We start from the raw sequence: 22,001 nt of genomic DNA, 5'->3' as shown, positions 1-22,001 counted from the left end.
TATAAAGTATATATCTTGCCATAATATCTGTGATTATTAGAATTTCAAAAAAATACTAAAAAATGATTTGGAGAATGAATATATTTAATGTTAAAAGTAAAATATATATGAAATAAATCATTTTTTTTATTGCTAAACGGGACAAGTAAAAATAAAATAGAAAATTCATATAATAAAAACAAGTAATAATAAAAGTAAAAAATTCAACACGAGGTTCTTGTGCTTCTTAATCCCTAAACTCAATTGAACTAAAAATCACATAGTTTTGGTCTAATCCCATAGTTTTACCATATCTCACATACATTTTTAGGACATCTATCGAAAGCTTGAAACTAAGGCATAATTGATTGATTGATTTCAATATTGCATCCCTCCTTTCAAAAGACATTCTCGTCTCTCTTCATAAACATCTTCGTTTGAAATTGAGGCACAGTTGATTGATTGGTTGATTGCTTCAAAGATGTCGCAATAGGAAGAATGATAAATAAGGTGTACCATGACAATGACCATAACCATAACAACACAAAAGAAACCTTATTCCACACTTGATAATTCTCCCAATTTATGATAAAATCCCTTGAACAATCCACTAATAATAACTTGGAAATTACTAAACCCGTTAAGAAAACCAAAATCCTAATTGGATCTTCAAGTAAGTCCAACATTATTCTAAGTTTAGTTCTTTCACATATTTGTGTTTCTTCATCAACAATACTGTAATAATTCATGCATCTCTCGCAAATATATCGCGTGGAACACAAACACATTTTTTCTTGAGCCAAGAAAAAGAAGATGTACCATAAGTAACCATAAGTATAACGAATAACACGCAAAAATTATGAACCATGCCCTCTTCACATGTATCACGATAATTGACATATTTGTCATGTCCAAATATCGCAAAAATACTAATGCTGTTGCAAGGTTACAGAAGACTATGGCAAAATGGCCTCATCCCATCGTTTAGAAAATTGAAGACTTCGTTTTAATATCGATAATGCCATATTTTTCGTTCAATTATGCCTCGAAATTATGAAGACGAAATAAAAATAATGCAACCATAAGGGGAAAATATGAGCTAGAGATACAAATTAAAGTGGTTTGAAATTATAATCTTGCAAGGAAATGTTATTTATAAAGGCTTATAATACATATTATTAATCCAATTAGGATTGGGTTTTGGAAATTAACCTACGGTAATTAGGAAATTTCGAGGCTAACCAAATTAATTTAGGGCTAGAACTTTTATATATTGGAATTTTTGGGGTTTTCCCTTTCTGTATATATTTCGGAAAAGTAAACAAATTGACACTTTTAGGATTAATATTTCGAGAGAAAATAAGAAAGCTATTGAATACGCCCCAATATTTTAATATTACAAAAATCTTTTGTTTAAATGGATATTACATATTATTCCATAATAGTAAAAGAATATATTTGAATGTTTAAGTTCTTCAATATTATTTTTAAAAAAATATATATTTTGATATGAGAAGAATTATAACTTATAATATATGATTTTGAATATCTAAATTTAATTCTGTTTAGTTTCGAGAATTAATCAAATTCGAAATACAAAAATGTGCTTAGTATTTTGAGACCGAAAGAAGTAGAGAATATACACCAATTAAATAAGTTACAAAGCTTGATCATATATAAATATATGTGAATATTCAAAATAAAAAGAAAAATGAAAGAACATGTGCTTTAAAATGAAAAAAAATAATAAGTTCTTCAATTTTCTACTAGCTATTGAAATAATTAAACCGTTTAATATAATCTCTTAAATCGGTCTGAAAAAAGTGAAATATACCCAAAACATACTTCTATTCTTGTGGGATAAAAATACTGTTTTCGATAGATATATTCTCGACTATCGAGACCTTATTCAAGAGGCCATACTAGAAAATTCCCCAGTATCATTCTCCTTTTTGAATTGAACATCAAGTTCAATTAAATTAGACTCATCTCTAATTGTTCCTCTTTCACAATTTCTCCCCTTGTACCTCCATGCAACAATTAAATATACCAAGAAATTCACTCCGTTTATTCCTGTTAATATCCAATAAAAATAATCAAGCTTACTTTTATTAAGATTATTCCTAATCCACCCTTCCTCTACACCACCAGTTATACTTTCAATAATTTTCACTAAGGCTGAACTTAACCAACTCCCAATTCCAATTTCACTCAAAAATAATGCACTACTTATACTCCTCGTACCGTCCGTCGCTTCGTCGTAAAAAAACTCCAATTGACCTACATATGAGAAAACTTCAGCCGTACCAATTAGAAAAAATTGCGGAAATAACCAAAATACGCTCAATCCTTTAGTAGGGTCAGAGTTTGAACGTCTCATTCTCTCAACCAACGCGGCAGACATTAGTGCAAAAATTGACACAAATAAGCCAACCCCGATACGTTGCAAAGACGTGATGCCACGTTGGTGCCCCGTTTTGGAACGGAGGTATGGGACAACGAATTTCTCGTATATCGGGACGAGGAGGAGCCCGTTGAGGGCGGTGAAGACCGGGACGGACCCCGCCGGGATCGTGAAATGTGGGCCGAGTTTTCGGTCCATAATGTTGGCTTGTGTTAGGAAAAATGTTGATAGTTGAGCAAATGAAATTGAAAGTGCAATTGTTGAGGCCCAAATTGGAAGAATTCTTATAAAGGATTTGAATTCTTCAACTTGTGTTACTGTGCATAATTTCCATTTATTGTTGGTGATTGTTTCAACGTCTGTTACTACTGCTGCTTTATCCAAAAATCTACAAAGTACAAGAAAAAAAGTTGAGATAATATTGCGAATATTAAACTTACCAGTAAATTCTTATAATAAATATTGGTTATTAACAAGTAAACTATACTGATTGTGTTAATTAAAATGATTGTCAGTGCGTATAACTTTAATTATATCGTGAAAATATGTGTGATCCTTAAAGATCCAACACAATTTATATTTAGGGATGTAAAATTGTTAGCTAAAATTTGACCATTTGTTTCAAATTGGAGATTCTATTTCTCTTCCTTTTCAAAAGTAAAGTTTCAATAGTTTTTGTTTTTGTTTTTTAGAACTTGTAAAAAATAATCCTACGAATATTCTAGGCAAGTCTTTAGTAGAAAAAAGACCACATATATTAAAAGCAATTTGTTGATATTAACAATTAAAAAATAGGAATTAGAGACAGATCGATTAGCAACTTTTGTGGTTTATAAATAACTTTTGTTGCTAAACAATTAAAATTCGTTATTAATTCTATATATCAATGATTTAGTGACAAATTACCAAAAAAACAATCTTGTTAACTATGAACTATTTAGTGTAAGATCAGCAACAAATATCATAGCAAGTTCTTTTTATTATACAATCGAGCCTTTCTATTTTTGAATATTCGTTGGTTGTTATTGCGAAATATTATTATAAAGAACAGATAATATAACGTAACATGAAAGAAGTGTTCTAAAAAAATCTTGATCGTTATAGTGAAATAATATTGACTAATATAGAGAGATCTGATTGTAGTAATGTATTGAAAACACAATGAACTCTTTATATAAAGAAGAAGTAAAAAAAAGAAAAGAAATTAATACTAACCTGTATTGTTTAGTGTGAGGAAGCTTTCTAGCACCAAAAATATCACTCTCTTTGGTCTTCATCTCATATAATTCACTTTCATTTCCCACCACAACACCTCTAAAATGATTTCTTGTAGAAACCACAATAACTTGAGCAAATCTAGTAAAAGCACTTCCCATAGGTTTTTTATACCTATATTTGTTGAATCCAACAATTAAAACAACAATTGATGCAAACATTGCTATTGTAGGCACAGCAAAACCCCAAGTCCATCCTTTTTCTTGTTGCACATAAACTAAAAGTGTTATTCCCAATAGTGCACCCATGTTAATTGCAAAAAAGAACCAATTGAAAAATGCATATTTCTTTTGTGATTCTTTTTTGTCTGATTCATCAAATTGGTCAGCTCCAAATGTTGAAACACATGGTTTGATGCCACCTGTCCCAAGTGCAATTAGATAGAGTGCTCCATAGAGAAAAGATGTTTGAGCATTTGTTGATGGAGTGCATGGCCTCTTTGTGCATAGAGGTGGTCTTAAGCTGTCTATTGATGCTGATAGTGTTAATAATATCATTCCCTGATAAGAAGCGGATTCAAAATTTTAAAATCAGTAAGTAAAAAGTTGTGTGTATATATAATGCATAACTTATATGCCCTCAGTACATTTTGTGTGATATAGTTTGAAATCGACATGAAATTTAAAAACTAACTTTTCCTAAACATAGTGGAATTGAGGGATTCATTGATTACTTCTCCTAATCAATATATACACATAAGTTATACAATGATTATATACGGATATACCCATATCATAAACATTGTGGAAAGTTGAACAAGAAAACTAAATAAATGTGTGATTTAATTTCTTACCACAAAGTAGATACAAGAGAAAATAATGATGGTTAAGAATCGACCAAAATAAGCATCAGCTAGAAAAGCTCCAAGAAGTGTCAAAACATAGGCAGCTCCAATCCAATCATTGACATGAGTTGCAGCATCAGGCAGTGATTGATGCATCTCAAATACCAAATATGTCACCATACTTACTGCTACTGCAAAGAATGCCAACCTCTCCGCCACTTCATTCACTGCTCGATCAAACCAAAAAATAAACAAATTAGAATAAAAAAATTATTATTATAAAGAAATCTGACTATACATCCATATAATAAATAATAGTGAAAAATGTCTAGCTATAAAAGTGGCTCAAAAATTGCTTTATGGTCGGAATACCAAGTGGCACTCCAACTTTTTTTTGAATTATCTTATTAGAATTCTTGATTCCGCAACAAGATAACGGGGTTGATACCATATATACATAAAAAAAAAATAGTGAAAAATGTCTAGTCTAGCTATAAAAGTGGTCCAATAGTGGCACCACCATTTTTTTGAATTATCTTATTAGAATTCTTGATTCCGCTACAAGATAAGAGGGTGGTACCAAGGGGTAGGGTAGGTAAAATGAATGATTTTTTTTTTACTTTCTTGTATTTGAGCGATAAAAGAAAAAAAATAAGTTTTATGTATTGACTGTGGGAAGAATTTTATATCATGATCAGGTCGCTTGATCAAAAGATAACTGTAGGTAATTTTTTATATAAACATTAATTAAAAATCGTATGAAAATGAAAAATAATCTAATATAATATATCGATAGTATATGAAAAAAATTGCACATGAATATATATAACTTAAATTTGAAGAAGAAAAAATGAGGAAAAAAAAAAGAAGAAGAGACCTATGATGAATGGCGAAGCCTTCCATCCTCCAGTAGTTCGTTTGTTTGCAATATTCCCTTTATAATCCACGCAACCATTGCTCACCAAAGTTTTTGTTACCTGCCAATTTTTTCCCACCATGTTAATTTAAAATTAATACAAAATATATAAAAATTAATTAATGGTAAACATATGGAGTAACAAAATATCAAATAATACTTAGCTAGGTTATTTATATTATTAATTACCTTCTTGTCATTCTTAATCAAATCCATAAATCCATCAAAAGATGGTTGAACATATGATAATTTGTCATCTAGATCATCAACATGAATCCTTCTATCCATAGTGAAACTACAAAAGACTAACGTACTTCTATTCTCAAACTCCGTAACACTTGACTTGTCGCTATTTCGATTCAAAATATAATAAGATGGTTCTAATATTTTTTTTCGTTTTCCGCAATTATAACCACTTGTTATTAGTTGAACTAGCTAGCAAGGAAGGTCACATTTAATCTAGTATATCTATAGTTCTATATATACAAAAGTAAAATAGAATTTTATTATTTTTTATATCGATCTGCTTTAATTAATTAAATTCAGGCCGGTAGATTAAAACAAACATTTAAAACGAATCTATTTAATTTTCTCAAAAGTCTTGATAACCAAAAGGCTAGAAAACAGCAACAAAACGTATTTTTATTGCCAATTGGTCATACACATTTCTTAAATTAATTTGGTCAAACAAATGGCAATATAAGGGAAATTTTCAAACATATACAACCCAACATAAAATATTATGTCACGTAACCCACTATACAATATTATATTTGAAGAGGAAACATATACATAATGTATTAACCCTGTTAAAAAATATATAATAATATATAAAAGGTGATCATACATAAATATGGACTAAATCAGGTATAATTTTCTATATATAATATTTTATATTAAACTACGTGATGTGAATATTTTCTCCCAGTAAACATAGAGCTAGATATTTTCTTATAATTAAAGGGATAATTTACTAATTCAAATTGCCGTCTAGTGATTTGCTGGCTAGTTTGGCTGGTTATTGTGGGTTTTTTTCCTTTAACGTGTTAGAATGCTACATTTAAATAAAAATTAAAAAAAGGCATAACAAATTTTTAATTTAATTTTTGTAATATTTGACTAAGTATGTTTAATCTTTAATTAAACTGTGCACTTTTGATTCATGTAAAACGTTAGCTGTGTAAATAATGTGTAGTACCATATATGATAAATATATGTTTATAATCTTTTAGGAGTCTTTTGTAAACCTTTTTCTATTATGTTTAGGAATTTTTAGGGTAGAACAAGTTATATATATTTAACTCAATACCAATGGAAAACACAAGGGCGGAGCCAAGTAAAATCAAGAGGCTCATCAGTTATATTATTTTTATATAATTAAAATTATTTCTTATATATATATACAAGGATGGATTTGGGAGAAACTGAGGGGTTCGGGTGAACACTCTCAGGTAAAAAATTATATTGTATATATAAGGTATAACTTTCTCAAAGTTATTAATTGATCCACCATTTGATTGTCCGTATGTTTTCTATATTTTAAAGTAATATATATACTTTCCTAAATAATCCAAATATAACATAATTAAATATATGGAAATACATAAATATGACTTTTACTTTGGCTTCAGCTGACAACTATGACCTCTAACTTTATTAGTGTACAAATAGGCACTTTAACTATGCAAAACTTGAACAAATAGACACATTCATCCTACATTGTAATTTGCGTCCTACATAGTGTCCTACGTGTATTGTGTCACGTAGGACATGTGTGTCTACTTGTTCAATTTTATAAAAGTTTAAGTATCTATTTGTGCACATCCAAAATTTGAGGGCATAAATGTGAAATGAGACAAGTTAAAGGGCATATTTATGTATTATGCCTAAATATATTGAATCATATATCACAAGAACAAAATAGGCATAATACATAAATATAACTCTTAATTTGATTTCAGCTAACAACTATAACCTCTAATTTTACTAGTGCATAAATGGACACTTTAACCATTCAAAACTTGAACAAATAGACACATTCATCCTACATGACATTCTGCATGACAATTTTGTGTCCTAAGTGGCATCCTATGTGTATTCTGCCACGTAGGATATGTGTGTCTACTTGTTTAATTTTATACAAATTTAAATGCATACTTGTGCACACCCAAAGTTGGAAGGCATAAATATGAAATGAAACCAAATTAAAGGGCATACATATGTCTTATGCCAACAAAATATATAGTCAACAAATTATTTCTTTGAAAGATGTACAGTTCCAGATTTTGTCCTTCTTGACAATTTGTAGATCACCATCCTCACAATCTTGTAGAACCAGAAAACACTGACAAATTGCAGCCCCAAAGCCATGACCTAGAAATTTCAATAACATTTAGTTGTTATTCCACTACTAAAAAAAGCTACGAAATTTGCAGTTAATATGTCACTAAATACTCATAGCTAATAGGATTTTTTGAAAATCTACCATCAATTCCTCGTTAAATAAAATATAGCAATAAACTTTTTATATCCACATAAGTTACGTTGTCCGTCACTAATTTGTGTTTTTGTAATAACTATTTGTAATATAATTTGGCATATAATTTTTATATGCCAAATATATGCACATTACCTTTATAATGATTGGATTAACAGCAGAAAGAGTTACATAACTGAGATATGGTCCTCCTATCATCCTAGCAATGGAAAAGATGACTGCAAATAAAACCTGCAAAATATCAATTTTGTCTTAAGAGATAACCAGTAGTAACAAAAGAAGCTTTGTCATATGTTGGTTTTAAAGTAGGTGTCAAGTTGAGAAAAGTAGGGTAATTTGTGAATTAGAAAAGAAAGGCATTTTTTAATACATTTATTCTATACAAAAGGAATTCTAAACCGATAAAGGCAATGTGAATTCCTACGATTCTCCACACTCCCAAGACGGATTTGTAACACCCCTCAAAATTTTCCTTAAGATTCGGACCTTTTTTGTATACGTGTGGGGCCCATCGTATTTATTTCGAAGTATGTGCTTGAGTTAAGATGAGTCCCTGAGGAATTTAAGAGTGTTGGAGGTGATGTGGGGTCATTGAGGACCCCTAGGACCGAGTTAAGCCCAAAAGATCCGTCGTGGCTAAGTTTAGGACGAGTTCATGTAAGGGTCGACTTTTAACGACCCTATCTTTTGAAAGCCGTCAATTTGGGTGGCCCACGACCTATCAAATTAAAGGTCGTCAAGTCTTCTTTCCAACGCCACCAAGAACGTAAATTTTGGGGTTCGGAGTCAAAAGATATGACGATCCGAAGATGAACTAGCACGACAGGAATTTCATTTTTGGTCTGGGTTGCAACTACTGGGGAAATGGCCTTGGCGCTGTAAGGGCGCGACGCGCCACTATCGCGCCAGAAACATGCCTCAGTAGTTTGGTCCTTGGCGCGACACACCACTAAAAGTTGTGCAGGGTTTTTCAGGCCAAATCCCCAGAATTCAGAACAATGGGTTTGGCGCTATAAGGGCGCGATGCGCCACTATCGCGCCAGAAACATGCCTCAGTAGTTTGGTCCTTGGCGCGACGCGCCACTAAAAGTTGTGCAGGTTTTAGGCATAACTGGCCTTGGCGCTGTAAGGGCGCGACGCGCCACTATCGCGCCAAGGGCGTTTTGGCCTAATTTTCAGAATTTGGAGGAAGGGCAATTTGGGAATTGTCCCAAATTATATATACACAAGCCTGGTACATTTTGGGACCATTTCTTCAGCCCCCTCTCTGTCTCTAAAAGCCCTAGCTCCTCTCTCTTCTCTTCTTCTCAATTTCCAACAAAAAGGAGTCCAAGAACTTCAAGACTTGAGTCCTCTATTGAAGACCCAACTACAAGGTTTTCTTCAAGTCTTCACTAAGGTATGTAAGGCTATCCAAAACATGGGTTGAGTCCACCCATGTGGCCTATTCTTGCTTTGAGGTTAGATATTCATGAAAATGGAGTTTCTTGGTATGGTACATGTTTGAATAAGTTTTGTCTCCATCTTACTTGATTATTTATGTGTCAATGTTGTTGAGCTAAGAGGTCCCTAAAATGAGCCCTTATGTGAGTATGAGATGATGAAGAAATGAGTTGCTAAATATGTTTTATTGATCTTCTTAGTTATGTAGATTTGACAAAGTATTTTATTTTCTTAAAAATATTGCCTATTATAAAAAAAAGGGTCGATTTGAAGTCTTGAAGATGTGGTGAGTCACAAGGATTTTCTCAAATGGATGGAGGTAATGATTGATTATATCTAGATGATGTTATACATGTGCATTTAAATTTTCTTTTGATGATATGATTGAGATTGAGCAAATAGTATGCTTGGAAGAGATTTGTTTGTGATAGAGTTGATGAGTTGGCAAGGTTGTAATGAGACTTGTCGATATGAGTTGATTGAGTTGCTTTGATGGAGTTTTATGAGCATTGAGTCTTGGGAGGAGTATCGAACATCGAATTGGGCAAGAGTATAGTCCATACTCGAACCTAATACCTATGTTGCCAAACGTAGGGGGGATTGAACCGTTAAAGTCGGATGCTTCCCCGAGAGAATTGTCCTGACATTATAGGACTTGGTTGGATTGGATCCATGAGTGTTCGATTTGTTCATACCCTGGCAAGGTATGAACGAGCGTGGCAACAACGTCGTTTTGTTGTACCTTCACTGGCTCATAAGTGTTGGTTGTCGGTTAAGGGAAACTCCCAAATAGGTTTTTGATAGAACTCTGAGTCAGATTGAGTTGAGTTGTATATGATTGGTCCAGTCTAAATCATATTTTTGTTCAGACTTAGGACCTTTGATTGAGTTGTCATTCCTTTTGAGTTGAGCTCCCGAGTTGATTTATTCTTTCTTGATGTTCGTTGTACTCGGCCATTTTACATACTCGTACATTCCATGTACTGACACCATTTGGCCTGCATCGTTTCATGATGCAGAGACAGGTACTAGAGATCATCAACCGACGCTCCGTTGAAGATCCACATACACTTCCAGCCAGTCGGTGAGTCCTCCTAGACCGGAGGATATTGGGCCTTCTTGTACTGTTTTGTTGCCCTTCCTTTTATTTAGATTGTTGGTATCCATGGGCTTGTCATTGGCACCTTTTAGACATGAATAGAGGCTTCATAGACTAGAGTGTGGGGAGGTCGAGCGGTCATCTTGAGGAGTCCTACTTCATTGTCTTCATTTGATTGTAAATGTTTGGCCCTCGGCCCTTATATTATGAAAAGTATTTCTCTAATTGAGTTCCTACAAATAGATTGTGATTGAATGAATGAGTGACTGGACCAAGTGGTTCGCTCGGAGGGCAGAAATGGCCTTCGGATGCCGGTTACGTCTAGGGTACCCTCCCGGGGCGTGACAGAATTGTTCAACAACTGTTAGGGAAGGATTTCTATCATTAGTTCATAAAAAGTCATCAACCACGAATGCAACCAAGAGTGTACTAGCTATGAGGGCATATTGGAGGATTAGACCTTCATGTATCACTCCAGAGGCGAATCTAAGATATAAAGATAATGTGTTCAAAATAAATATGTGATATTTTAAGCATACATAGTTGGAGTCACAAGCAATGAGTTCAATTCAACCAAGAAAACCTGCTTTAGATATGCCTCTAGTTGATTCAGAACGAAAAAATAATTATTACTCTTTTCATATTGTTTCTTCAAACATTAGTAGAAACAAATATTTTTCCATTGCGATTTAATGAGAAATTTATGCTATAGAATATAATTTTCCACTCATTTCCTACCGAATCAGTCCACTGAAAAAATGCATGATGGAAAATAAATTTTCACTGAAATAGTAAAAAACTTCCTAATTATTCTATATAAAAACATTGCTATTTTTTCTTTTCTCGCAGATACAATCAAAATATTTGTGAAAATAGACGCTCGATATTTTTCCATGGGAAATAGTAAAGTAATATTTTAGTAGTGAAAATGGGAATGCATGTGAACTAAAAAGTTTGAGAAACTTACATCAGCAGCAAAGTTAAGATCAGTGTCTATGTATCCAAGTTCTTTGAGAATCTCCCTTAGATGAAGAAATGGACTTGAAATCTCTGTTATCCACAATGCAGCAACCATTTCTGAACCACACTGCAATAAGTGACTAAACATTTGGTAACTAATTGAAAGATTAATAGTTTGTAGGGCTCAACTTTCAAAATCTCCTTATATTAAAGAAAATAAAATTTGTTAGAAGAGTTTTTCGAAAACATCTTTTTGTGAATAACAGTTTGTGTTTGACTAATCAATTTGAAAAAACATGTTTGCCAATAGTAGAAGATGACCAATGTTTCAAAAGTGTTTCCGAGAAACGTTATTGTTATTTTTAGATTCTGAAAAACAACTTTTGCTACTACACAAAAATATTTAAGAGTTGTCTGGTAGCTGGTAAGAGTTATGTCGATATTAGTAATGTAGGGATTAGTTACGTGTAAATTTATGTATTATTTTATGCAGATATAATTATACAGTGATTAGTTATTAGTGTATTAATTACACATGTATTAGTTATTCCACCTTCGATCTTGCATAAAATAATATATAGATTCTCTCATAACTTATACATGTATTAGTTATGCGGATTTCTAAATAGCAAATCAAACACAATATTAATTTTGTACATGAATAATTTACCTCCTAATCAGTTACCAAACATGATATTATTACTTATGCAAGATTTAATACCTGCATAATTCATTTTCAAATCAGCTACCAAATGACCCCTTATTTTTTTCTCTAAAAGTTTGACCCAAACATTTCAACTTTCTAAAATAAGTATTTTTTAGAAAAAAAACAAGTACTTTTCATTTTACAAAAAAATGATCAAACATGCTATAAAACTCATTAATTAGGAAAAGATGTAAAGAGGACTTGTAATTAGGAGAAGATATATTTACCAATTTATAAGCAAAGCCAGCTCCAATTCCAACAATACACACCAAATGATGAACCAAGTTATCAATCCTCACTTGTTTGTCAAAGAGGCAACATACAAAATCATAAATAAGATAGGCTGCTGTCACTGCAAGTGCCTTCCTCTGTTTGATTATTATTTTTTTACCAAGAGTCATTGTTAGATCTTAATTTCAAATTAGCAAAAGAAGAATTAAGACCAAATAAATAAATAAATACAAGTTTAAGTTATATGCATTGTTATTGCAAAACACTTTTTACATTTTAAACTTTCAAAATTATGAATTTCACATTTTAAAAAAGCTTACCTATGAACATTCTTCGAGAGACCTGATAGCAGGTAATATTTATATGTTATATAGCATGTAATCGATTTTATTTTTTTCAACATTACAAATTGTTATATTTTGAGATTTATCTATGTGTGATATGATAGTGTCAGCTCTTCGCGAAGACGTATATAACTTAAATTCTTAATATATAAATAGATCAACTTAGCACCCTAGTACAAGTGTACAACTCAGCACTCTATAATAAAGATAGATAAACACTCATGATATAAGCCTTCATTCTTGAAAGGGCTAAAATTAAGGCCTTCCTTTTTCTTTTCATTTGATGAAAAGAAAAGACAAGATCTTCGAATATTTTTTAAAAGCGAGTAAAAGTATAGGGTATTTTTTTTTTGTCTACCTAAATCTTGACGGATCGAACCGCTATTTGTGCTACTAGAAATAGTATATATCTGATAAAATAATTAAAATGCGTGCAAAACGACATAGAAAAAGTACCTGTTGGGGAGAAGATTTTGAAGCCACAGGACAAACAGGACAACTCCAATCTTGAACAGATAGAGAAGCCAAAGTCACTGCTAAAGAAGCATGAATTGTAGAAACCAAACGATTGCAAAAATCAAATGAATGTTTTGGAAAAGCCTTTCTTATTAACAAAAAAAGTGTTGTCCACAAAATAACTCCAAATAAAACAATAATTATAATTGAATCTTCTTCCATTTAGAAAGAACTCTATTTATTTCTTCTACTTCAAAATAAGAAATAAAAAATATCAATTACATTTTCAAGGGATTTCTCAGATGATTATTATTAGAAAGAAGTTGAAGAGCAACAATACTAAAGTTGCATTAATGTTTTTTCAAGTGACAAAAGTAGAGGTAGTTGGGGAAGTTCACAAAGTAGTTGAAGTTCATTATATCACAAAGGTATCATGATGCTGCCTATGTTAGGGCAGGAGGCACATATGCTAAAAAAATAATAATTTAGCGACGGATAAATTATATAGCTAAGCAGTGCAAAATATGTCCCTATTTGGGTTATTAAAAAAATTAATTAGCTACGAATATTTTAGCGACGAAATTTATAGCTACTTTTAGTTTTTTTTTTTTGGTAGTGCAATATATAGAGCTCTAAGTATAAGGTTACGCATGAGGTAAGCCGAATTCAATAACTTAAGTCCAAATTTTATATTTGTTCTAAATAATTCACTAAATCTGTATAAAATTTAAATTCAAAATCTAGGAAAAGAAGTTTTCGCTTGATACAGCTATTAGGTTATGTCCGATAAGCTCAGCCGAATTTAATAACTTTAATTCAAAAACTATATCTGTGCAAAAAAAATCACTAAATATGTATAAAATTTAAATTCGAAATATAGTTACTAACACATAATATCGTTATCCTAAAATTTAAACTTTAAATTGTTGGTTTCTCCATGTAACACCCATTATTTCTAATATTAATTTATCTGTCATGCATATCTTTTCTGTGACTGCGTTTTGAAATGCACAAATTGTTGATGAATATACTAGACATGGTTACTAGTGTAAAAAGATTTAACAATATCATGTCACTTTAAGTAATTAAAGGTTATAAACATATAGTCAACAATAGTAACTTAGAAAATATGACAAAGTAAACGTAACAACAGGTTCAAATTGCATTAATTGTGAAAAAAACTCATTGTCACTGTATGTGGATATAATTAAGATAGATCTTTTCAATATAATAAATGACAGCCAAATTTGTCGATAAATTTCATTTAGATACTGAAATTAAGGTTTGTTTCAATTGATCATCTAAGCACACGATAAAATGTTCCTATTATACATTTTTGATACAAAATTCGGAAAAACTTTTACGTATGATCTCAAATATCTATTGTATAAATAAGTTAACCACTTAAATATGTTTTTTTTAATAGTTGATTTTAAAAAAGTGCATATTTTTTTAATGCCATCAAAAAACGACCAAAAATGCTTTGATCTTTATGGCTTGGATAGAGAGAGTGACCAATAATTGATATTTGGACATTATATATACAATTAAAAATTAAATTGTTTTCTGTTTGTCACACATCCACTTGTTAAGTTTTTAGTCGTTTAGTTTTAGTGGAAGGACCATACTTTGAGTCTAAAAGTTGGATACTGAATACGAATTAAAACATCAACATCTAGATATATAATGGTCGTCGTAACTACTCTTTTATTTTTAACGAGGAATTTCGGTTTGAATTATAGGAATAAAGTCGTATATGATAGAAAATGCTTTATCTTTTATTAAAAGTCTAATTTTTAATATAAATTTGAATTAGTCAAATTTCTATATAGATATCGATTACATTGATCATCGGGTGAGGGGAAAAGTCTGATTCAACAGGTTGCTTGTAATTTTCGAAAATTTCAAGGCTATGAATTGGCATCAACTCTTTAATTTCTGTGTCATTGTCTATCTCAAGGGATATTTCCAAGGGAATTTTATTTTTTTTGAGAAAATTACGCGGATAAGTAAATATATACTAGTTAATTAGTTAATATTTTTTAATTAATTATGGCTCGCGGCAAACATCTAGCTGTAATTACAGTTTGAGTTTTGTATAATTCGTGCGATGTTGAGTTTTGTATAATTCGCGTGATTTATACAAATGTTATGCGCGGATCGAATTGTATAGTGAAATATACAAACACTATAAATTGTATAGCGAATTATATCAACGTTGTGCATGAATTGTATAGTTAAATTTACAAATGCTATATAAAAGCTGTGAATTGTATAGCGAATCATACAAACGTATACAAATATTGCGTGAATTATACAAACGTTGTTATAACTATAGCTACGAATTGTAATTAGCAAATTATAGTTATGAAACATAATTAAGGTATTTGTGAGTGACTATATGCAAAAAATTTCCTTTTTTTTTTCTAGAGTTGAACTCTGGCCCAAACGTGTTTGGTCATAAAATTTTGAAATTTAACTTAAAATTAATTTCAGAATTTTCAAAAATTTAAAAAATAACATAAAGATGTTTTTAATTTCTTCACTCTAAGTTACTCACAAAAAATTAAAAATAACTCCAATTTTTACTCATGACTAAACACAACCTATAAAACATGATCAAACATCAGCTAAATATTATCTTGTTAATTGATTTTATAATGTTTTATAAATTTATTCTTGATTTAATGACCTATTTACCAAAAATCTTTATAATCATCTGTTTATAAATGTAAAGATAACAAGTGAAAGTGAACTTGTTAGGAAAATACAAAAATCAAAACATACTTATCCTTAAAGAAGACTTTTTAAATAAAAGTTTGTACAGACGGAATGTGTGAAGGATATGATCTATTAGTAATAGTAGGCAAGAATTCATATCTAAATCAAGTGGTCTGAAAGATATATTTTCTCAATTTCAATTTGTTTATCATATTTTTATTTGACATAAAATTTAAAAAAAATTAAAAAATCTTATAAATTATGTGATCTTAAATTAAAAATATATTAAATATATCAAAATGTCTTTTAATTTTATGGTCTTAAATATGTATGAGAAATCAAAATTAAAAAGTTGCTAAGAAGAGACGCTTTTTAAAGCGTACTTAAAAAGAAATTAAGACAGACAAATTAAAACGGACGAAAAGAAGTATATAGTCAAACATTAAAAAATAAAAATACAACTATTTTAATCTTCCAGATTTTACATATTGCAAGATGGATTTTTTTTTAAAAAAAATAAATTATAATCAATCAAATACAACAATAACAATAACCCAGTAAAATCCCACAACGTGGGGTCTGGGGAGGGTAAAGTGTACGCAGACCTTACTCCTACCAAGATAGGACGGCTGTTTCCGAGAGACCTTCGACTCAAAAGAAGCATAAAAAGAGGTCAGATAAGGCTAAGAAGTTCAAAGCGTTATGAAAAAGCAAATAACGAATAACGCAAATAAAATAGAGTAATCAAAGTACAGAAAGTAATAGAAAGATAATAACAAAAGTCAGAGAACAAGAAATTATAGTGCGCTAATGCACCTACTAATACGGAAGAATAACGAGACTATGTACTAGCCTTCTATCCTAATATGGGTCCTCCACACCCTTCTATCTAAGGTCATGTCCTCGGTAAGCTGTAACTGCGCCATGTCCTGTCTAATCACCTCTCCTCAATATTTCTTCGGCCTACCCCTATCTCTTCTGAAACCATCCATGGCCAACCTCTCACACCTCCGCACTGAGGCATCTGTGTCTCTTCTTTTCACATGTCAAAACCATCTCAGTCGCATTATAATCATTCAAATATTAAAAAAAAATTGCTGAGTGAAAATATTTCCCTCTTTAACAAATCGAGATGCAAACCCGTGAGGTAAGACTCAGCCAATCTTACTTTTACTTATCTGTGAGATTTTTTTATTTTTTTGATAAAAACCATTAAATACTCTGTCTAATAATATAAATTTACAAATAAATAAATATATATATATATATATATATATATATATATATAGTGTGTGTGTGTGTGTGTGTGTGTGAAGAATCCAAATTAATGAGATAATGCGTAGGTAACCTTTTCTTTTCTTCTTTTTTCAGCATTAGGTATCTCAATGATTATTTTAAAAAAAAATTGACTAATTGAGAAGGGTATAGATGTCAAATGACTGAAGCTTTCCATAAAAGTAGGATGTTTTCTTTGTCCATTTTTATTTATTCACTGTAATACTTATTCAATTTATAAAATTAAAAGATAATTTTACACTTAGTTTTTTTAATTTATTTTTATTATTTAATTATAGTCATTTTTCTATTACATTTTCAAAACATTATATTTAAAAAATGATTTGATAAAATTATCCTTCTATTTAATTTTTTTAAAATAAAGTGTAAAGTCGAACGAGAGTATTTCATTGCCTATATATTGCACCCAAAAAATATTGAGTTAAATATCTTCTTTCTCTCCCCCCACCCCCACCCCACCCCACCCCACCCCGAACCCCTGCCCATTTTTCTTCTGGTGATCAGAAGCCGTTGACTTTTGGAGTTCTTCTGAAGATTAAGAGCTTTTTTTCACTGGAAAACTTTGTAATTCAGGTGGGAATATTTACTTTTTTCCATGTTAATTAATTTGATCCCCTAATTTTAAGTTGATAAAATGAAGAAAATGTTTTGATCACTGAAATCAATAAATTTTATATTTCTAGTATTTTTATTCCAACAGAGCAAGTTCAGTATTTTTTTTACAAAAAAGTATAAACTACTTGGGTTTATAGCACGCAACTTTACCTGCATTTTTGCGAGCCTCGTGATCACGATCATGATGGCAAGAACTTTACTAGCTATATTTATTCATTTATAAAACGAATATACTGGATTATAATCTAATTGTTGTGTGATAAAATTCAAATTAGGCAAAATGAGCTCTCTGCAAGGGCCAGTTGTTTGTCCTCTGTTTCGTGGAAAGCAAACAGGTAGAGTCAGTTCACCTATAATGAAGGCTAAGATGTTGAGAAGTGAGTTCTGGGGGTTTAATGGGATATCTAGACGACGGGTTAATGTGGCTCGTTTACCACGATCACGTGTAAGCAAGTTGATGATCGGATGTAGTTTCAGTTCATCATCAAATGACAATGGTAGCATGGCCGAGAATTTTAATGAAAGTGATGCTGATTATGTCAATTCTAGCGTGGTTGAAGCTGGTATGTTGATTTTATTGTTCATTGTGATATTTCTACTTTTTGTTTGTTGAATGGATGTGTGTTGTTTGGTAGTATCTTGTTATAACTATTGTTTAGGATGATGATTTATCAGGTTATCTCTAGTATTTTTGCCATAATTGTCTTCATTTTCGTTATTTCTTTCTCTATACTGCTTTAGACTGTTTTTTCTTTAGCCTAGGGTAGTAGTAGTAAGGTTTGCGTACACTCTATCCTCCCAGACCCTACTTTGTGGGATTACACTAGGTATATTGTTGTTGTTATCTTTAGTACAAGTGGATAAAACTATATCTTCTCTTAAAATTGATTGGAGATGATGGATTATGCTGAATTTCATCCCCTCTATGCCGCACTTTTTGGTGCTAGATTTGTGTGATAGTATTGCTTCATTTAACCTAAGACACAATTAATCAACAAGTCTCAACACATGTCAAAGTGAAAATGCAATACAATTTTGTGGTGATCTTCCCTATTATCCTGTATGTAGTTGAAGTGCAAAGCGGGAAAGATGGTTTCATGATCAAGATGAGAGATGGCAGGCATGTGAAATGCGTCCATAACAATCCACAGGGGGTTCATGTACATGATTATGCTCCAAACCCCGCGATTGTGCTAAGGATGGAGGACGGGACTGGGCTGCTTCTTCCTATAATTGTTCGTATGTACATGATTCATTGATTGTCTTAGTGAATGTACAGTCTCTTGGGAGTGTTTACCAAATAAGGTTGTCTAATGTTGTGTCTCTATTTTATGCAACAGTGGAGATGTCAAGTGTGCTGCTCATGGCCGCTGTACGCAATGTCCAACTTGTACGTCTAATGTTTTTATATTGATTCTGATAAGTCCATTCAACGAAAGTTACAGCAAGCATTGCTTTTATGCTGTTACTAAAAGATACAAATATTTGCTCCATTTCAGGCCAGACCTACAATGTATCAAGTTTTGAAGGAAATGGTCGAAAAGATGGGCTATGCAGTAAGTTTATTGTTTGTGCATTTACCAGTAAATGCCACATATTTTCAAACTTAATCTGACGGTTGTAATTTGAAGGTTAAACTTGTTCGAGTTACCAAGAGAGAGCAGGAAACATATCTTGCTCAGTTACATCTAACCAAGGTATGCGTAAAATGTACTAGTTACTGAATGCTGACCTAATTGTGTGTACATTTTTGGTAGTATGCAGCTTTAACAACTTTCATGTGATTGTGATAACAGTTGGATAACGATGCTGAGAGTATTAGCTTCGATCTTCGTCCTTCTGATGCAATCAACATAGCTGTGAAATGCAAGGTAAAGTAGTTGGAGCTTGTTACTTTTTTGATATTGTTGATGGTAATGGCCACATTTTTTGTCCCAACTAAAATAACCTATAAACATTGAAGTATCAGTACAAATTGTCGACAATGCAGTCATTAACAATCCCCTTTGAACCACAAACTGAAATTTTATTTACAATTTGGTGTCATAGCTTGGTGGAACCATATTTGTGAACCAAACAACATTGAAGTATGAGTACTTGTGTTGTTTCTAATTTTCTTAGGTGCCAATACAAGTCAATAAAAACTTGGCATACAGTGATGGTGTGAGGATTGTTGAGTCTGCAGATCCTGCACCGCGAGCTGCCACTTCTGACGGCTTATTGTTCACTGGGCTTGACAAGTAAGTTAGTTTTATAGACACCCTTTTCAAAGTGAGTGGCATTTGGAAAGTGCGGGAAAACTGTTTTATGTTCATTATGTGTATTTTAATCAACAAGCCTGTCTAGTTCAGTTGGTAGAGCGCAAGACTTATCAACTACTTAATGGATAAATAAATAACTCTGCTTTTGGGGAAAATACAATTTGATGACAATCTTGGTACCTCAAATAGTCATCTACTGATTCTCCTGAATTTTGTGTACCACACATAATTGGATATAATATGGTGCGTATATTAGTTTCTGTTATATAAGTGAAGAGCAGTAGTTTGAAAATTCACCTGATATCGACAGAGAACGATACCTTACTTTACAGTTTTTTTGAACAAAATATAGTTCTGATTAGCATTATGGATTCAGACCTACTAGGCAGCCATCCATTGACGAAAAGGAGTTTATTCTTGTGCGGAACATGCTGGTTGCTGCAGTAGAAGAACGATACCGAGATGCAGGTAGACTTTATTAACTTGTCTACATATTATATCGAACGTTAACATATAAATATCTTGAGGTCTATCAACCTTTCTTTTCATGTGGTCAAAATATTTTGTTTACTTTGTACTGTGAAGATGGTGAGTTTGTACATGTGTGGAAACTTGTTGGGACAACATGTTTGTCGCCAACAGATTGGATTTAGACAATGAGTTTGATGCTGCAAAATATTTGATGTGGTATAAATGTGTCAAAAACCAAAATATAGGAGCATGGTTGTTAGTGTTTCCAACGATTTAGTCAAATTCTATGCTCTAAAATGCTAGGTAATTGGACTAATGGCATGTAGAATGCTGTTGGCTTAGGACCTTAGACGAAGGCGTCAACTTGGACTTCTATCAAGTTCTTTTCTGGACGTGTTAACCTCTCAGTGAAGTTAATTTCTCACATGATCAGCCAATTAATTGTTATTATCTCAGAAAGTCACCTTAAGTTCCTCTTGATTCCAATTTTCTTCAACAAAAAAAGTGTCTTTCTGAGAAATAACTGTTACTTGAGAGACCATCTGAGAAATCAAACTCCCTCTCAGTACGGTGAAAAACACTTTCTTGCACTCGTGTTTCCTGAAAAACCTGGTCCTCTCTCCGCGAGGGGTTGGAGATGGAGGATCATTTCTTATGGATTTTAACTTTTCATCTGGACATCACGATAATTAACAAAGGTAGTGCTTTGAACATTTTCATTGAAGTCGAAATAAACATCTACATGGGGTATACCAATATATATATATATCAATCTTTCCCCGGTTTTCTGTTAAGTTGAAATTTTTTTGGTGATTAATATAGATTTTTCTGTTTGTCTACCTTGTTAAAGCTTTTAATTTGTACTTGTGTATTGTGTGTCGCAGCTCTTTGGAGGGACAAGCTTACTCAACTTCGATCCAGCAGGAATTGGACATAGCAAAGGTGTGTTATTCCAATCATCTTTCTCAGTGATACAATTTTTAGTTTTTTGCAAATCCAGTCGCATATTTTTCTTCCTTTATACATCGATCCCTTCCATTTAAACACGAGCAACATCACTCAATATGTATAAGTAAGCTTGCTTCATTTCTTTGACAGGATTGTTGCAGTTTGTTGATGCAAGAACTCGATATATATATATATATATATAGATGCCATTTATTATCGATGCTATCAGCATTGAAGATCAATTATATATAGCTCTTGCTCAAATATGTAAAGAAAACTTGTGAATATATTGTATATATTTTGTATAGACTCCAATACTAATGTTAAGGAAAAAAAGCTGAAACTGGTAAAACTTATGGTTCTTGTCTATGTAAAGAACTAGTGAATATAAGTGTAAAGTGGCCTATTAAAAGTGTCATATTCGAAAGATATTAATTTATCATGGTTAAATTATAAACTGTCTACTCATGGTTTAGTGATATGGGAAGAAATATGTTTACATTACTTTGGTATAAATATTAGGTGTCGGTAAACTTTTATCTTTCTCTGATTAAGGTGAAAAAGTGTTACTATTTATGTGAAGAAATGTGTTATG

The 22,001-nt window shown here is 31.8% G+C and overlaps 3 protein-coding genes across 3 annotated transcripts; 1 reads left to right on the top strand and 2 right to left on the bottom strand.

The window, feature by feature from the left end:
• Window positions 1–1,888: 1,888 nt before the first annotated feature.
• On the bottom strand, window positions 1,889–5,646 carry LOC129895126 (protein NRT1/ PTR FAMILY 8.2-like). Its single transcript, XM_055970785.1, has 5 exons — window positions 5,548–5,646; window positions 5,320–5,419; window positions 4,452–4,669; window positions 3,599–4,158; window positions 1,889–2,771 (listed from the first exon to the last, which is right to left on the bottom strand). The coding sequence occupies exons 1-5, from the start codon at window positions 5,644–5,646 to the stop codon at window positions 1,889–1,891; spliced, it is 1,860 nt and encodes a 619-aa protein (XP_055826760.1).
• A 1,572-nt stretch (window positions 5,647–7,218) lies between these two features.
• On the bottom strand, window positions 7,219–13,417 carry LOC129890093 (uncharacterized). Its single transcript, XM_055965629.1, has 5 exons — window positions 13,095–13,417; window positions 12,291–12,431; window positions 11,365–11,484; window positions 7,991–8,086; window positions 7,219–7,731 (listed from the first exon to the last, which is right to left on the bottom strand). Exons 1-5 carry the CDS (start codon window positions 13,314–13,316, stop codon window positions 7,612–7,614), a joined length of 699 nt encoding a protein of 232 aa, XP_055821604.1. The 5' UTR covers window positions 13,317–13,417; the 3' UTR covers window positions 7,219–7,611.
• Window positions 13,418–17,542: 4,125 nt separating this feature from the next.
• Window positions 17,543–21,910, top strand: LOC129881176 (bifunctional nuclease 1-like). The gene is made up of 11 exons (XM_055955563.1): window positions 17,543–17,684; window positions 18,002–18,289; window positions 18,795–18,965; window positions 19,067–19,116; window positions 19,226–19,282; window positions 19,358–19,423; window positions 19,523–19,597; window positions 19,848–19,966; window positions 20,364–20,455; window positions 21,343–21,400; window positions 21,557–21,910. The coding sequence occupies exons 2-10, from the start codon at window positions 18,007–18,009 to the stop codon at window positions 21,393–21,395; spliced, it is 966 nt and encodes a 321-aa protein (XP_055811538.1). The 5' UTR covers window positions 17,543–17,684; window positions 18,002–18,006; the 3' UTR covers window positions 21,396–21,400; window positions 21,557–21,910.
• Window positions 21,911–22,001: the final 91 nt, after the last annotated feature.

Source organism: Solanum dulcamara, chromosome 1 (genome assembly GCF_947179165.1).
Source record: "Solanum dulcamara chromosome 1, daSolDulc1.2, whole genome shotgun sequence".
In the NCBI taxonomy this organism is placed as follows: Eukaryota; Viridiplantae; Streptophyta; class Magnoliopsida; order Solanales; family Solanaceae; genus Solanum; species Solanum dulcamara.
This window is presented reverse-complemented; position numbering and strand designations above follow the sequence as displayed.

Coding starts and splice junctions, on each gene's coding strand:
- LOC129881176 (XM_055955563.1), top strand. CDS start 18,007: ATGAGCTCTCTGCAAGGGCCAGTTGTTTGTCCTCTGTTTCGTGGAAAG. Junction 19,598..19,847: donor ACATAGCTGTGAAATGCAAG/GTAAAGTAGTTG, acceptor TAATTTTCTTAG/GTGCCAATACAAGTCAATAA. Junction 20,456..21,342: donor AGAACGATACCGAGATGCAG/GTAGACTTTATT, acceptor TGTGTGTCGCAG/CTCTTTGGAGGGACAAGCTT.
- LOC129895126 (XM_055970785.1), bottom strand. CDS start 5,646: ATGGATAGAAGGATTCATGTTGATGATCTAGATGACAAATTATCATAT. Junction 4,670..5,319: donor GGCTTCGCCATTCATCATAG/GTCTCTTCTTCT, acceptor TTGATCGAGCAG/TGAATGAAGTGGCGGAGAGG. Junction 4,159..4,451: donor TCTCTTGTATCTACTTTGTG/GTAAGAAATTAA, acceptor GCTTCTTATCAG/GGAATGATATTATTAACACT.
- LOC129890093 (XM_055965629.1), bottom strand. CDS start 13,316: ATGGAAGAAGATTCAATTATAATTATTGTTTTATTTGGAGTTATTTTG. Junction 12,432..13,094: donor CAAAATCTTCTCCCCAACAG/GTACTTTTTCTA, acceptor ATAATCAAACAG/AGGAAGGCACTTGCAGTGAC. Junction 8,087..11,364: donor ATCTTAACTTTGCTGCTGAT/GTAAGTTTCTCA, acceptor GATATTTTGCAG/GTTTTATTTGCAGTCATCTT.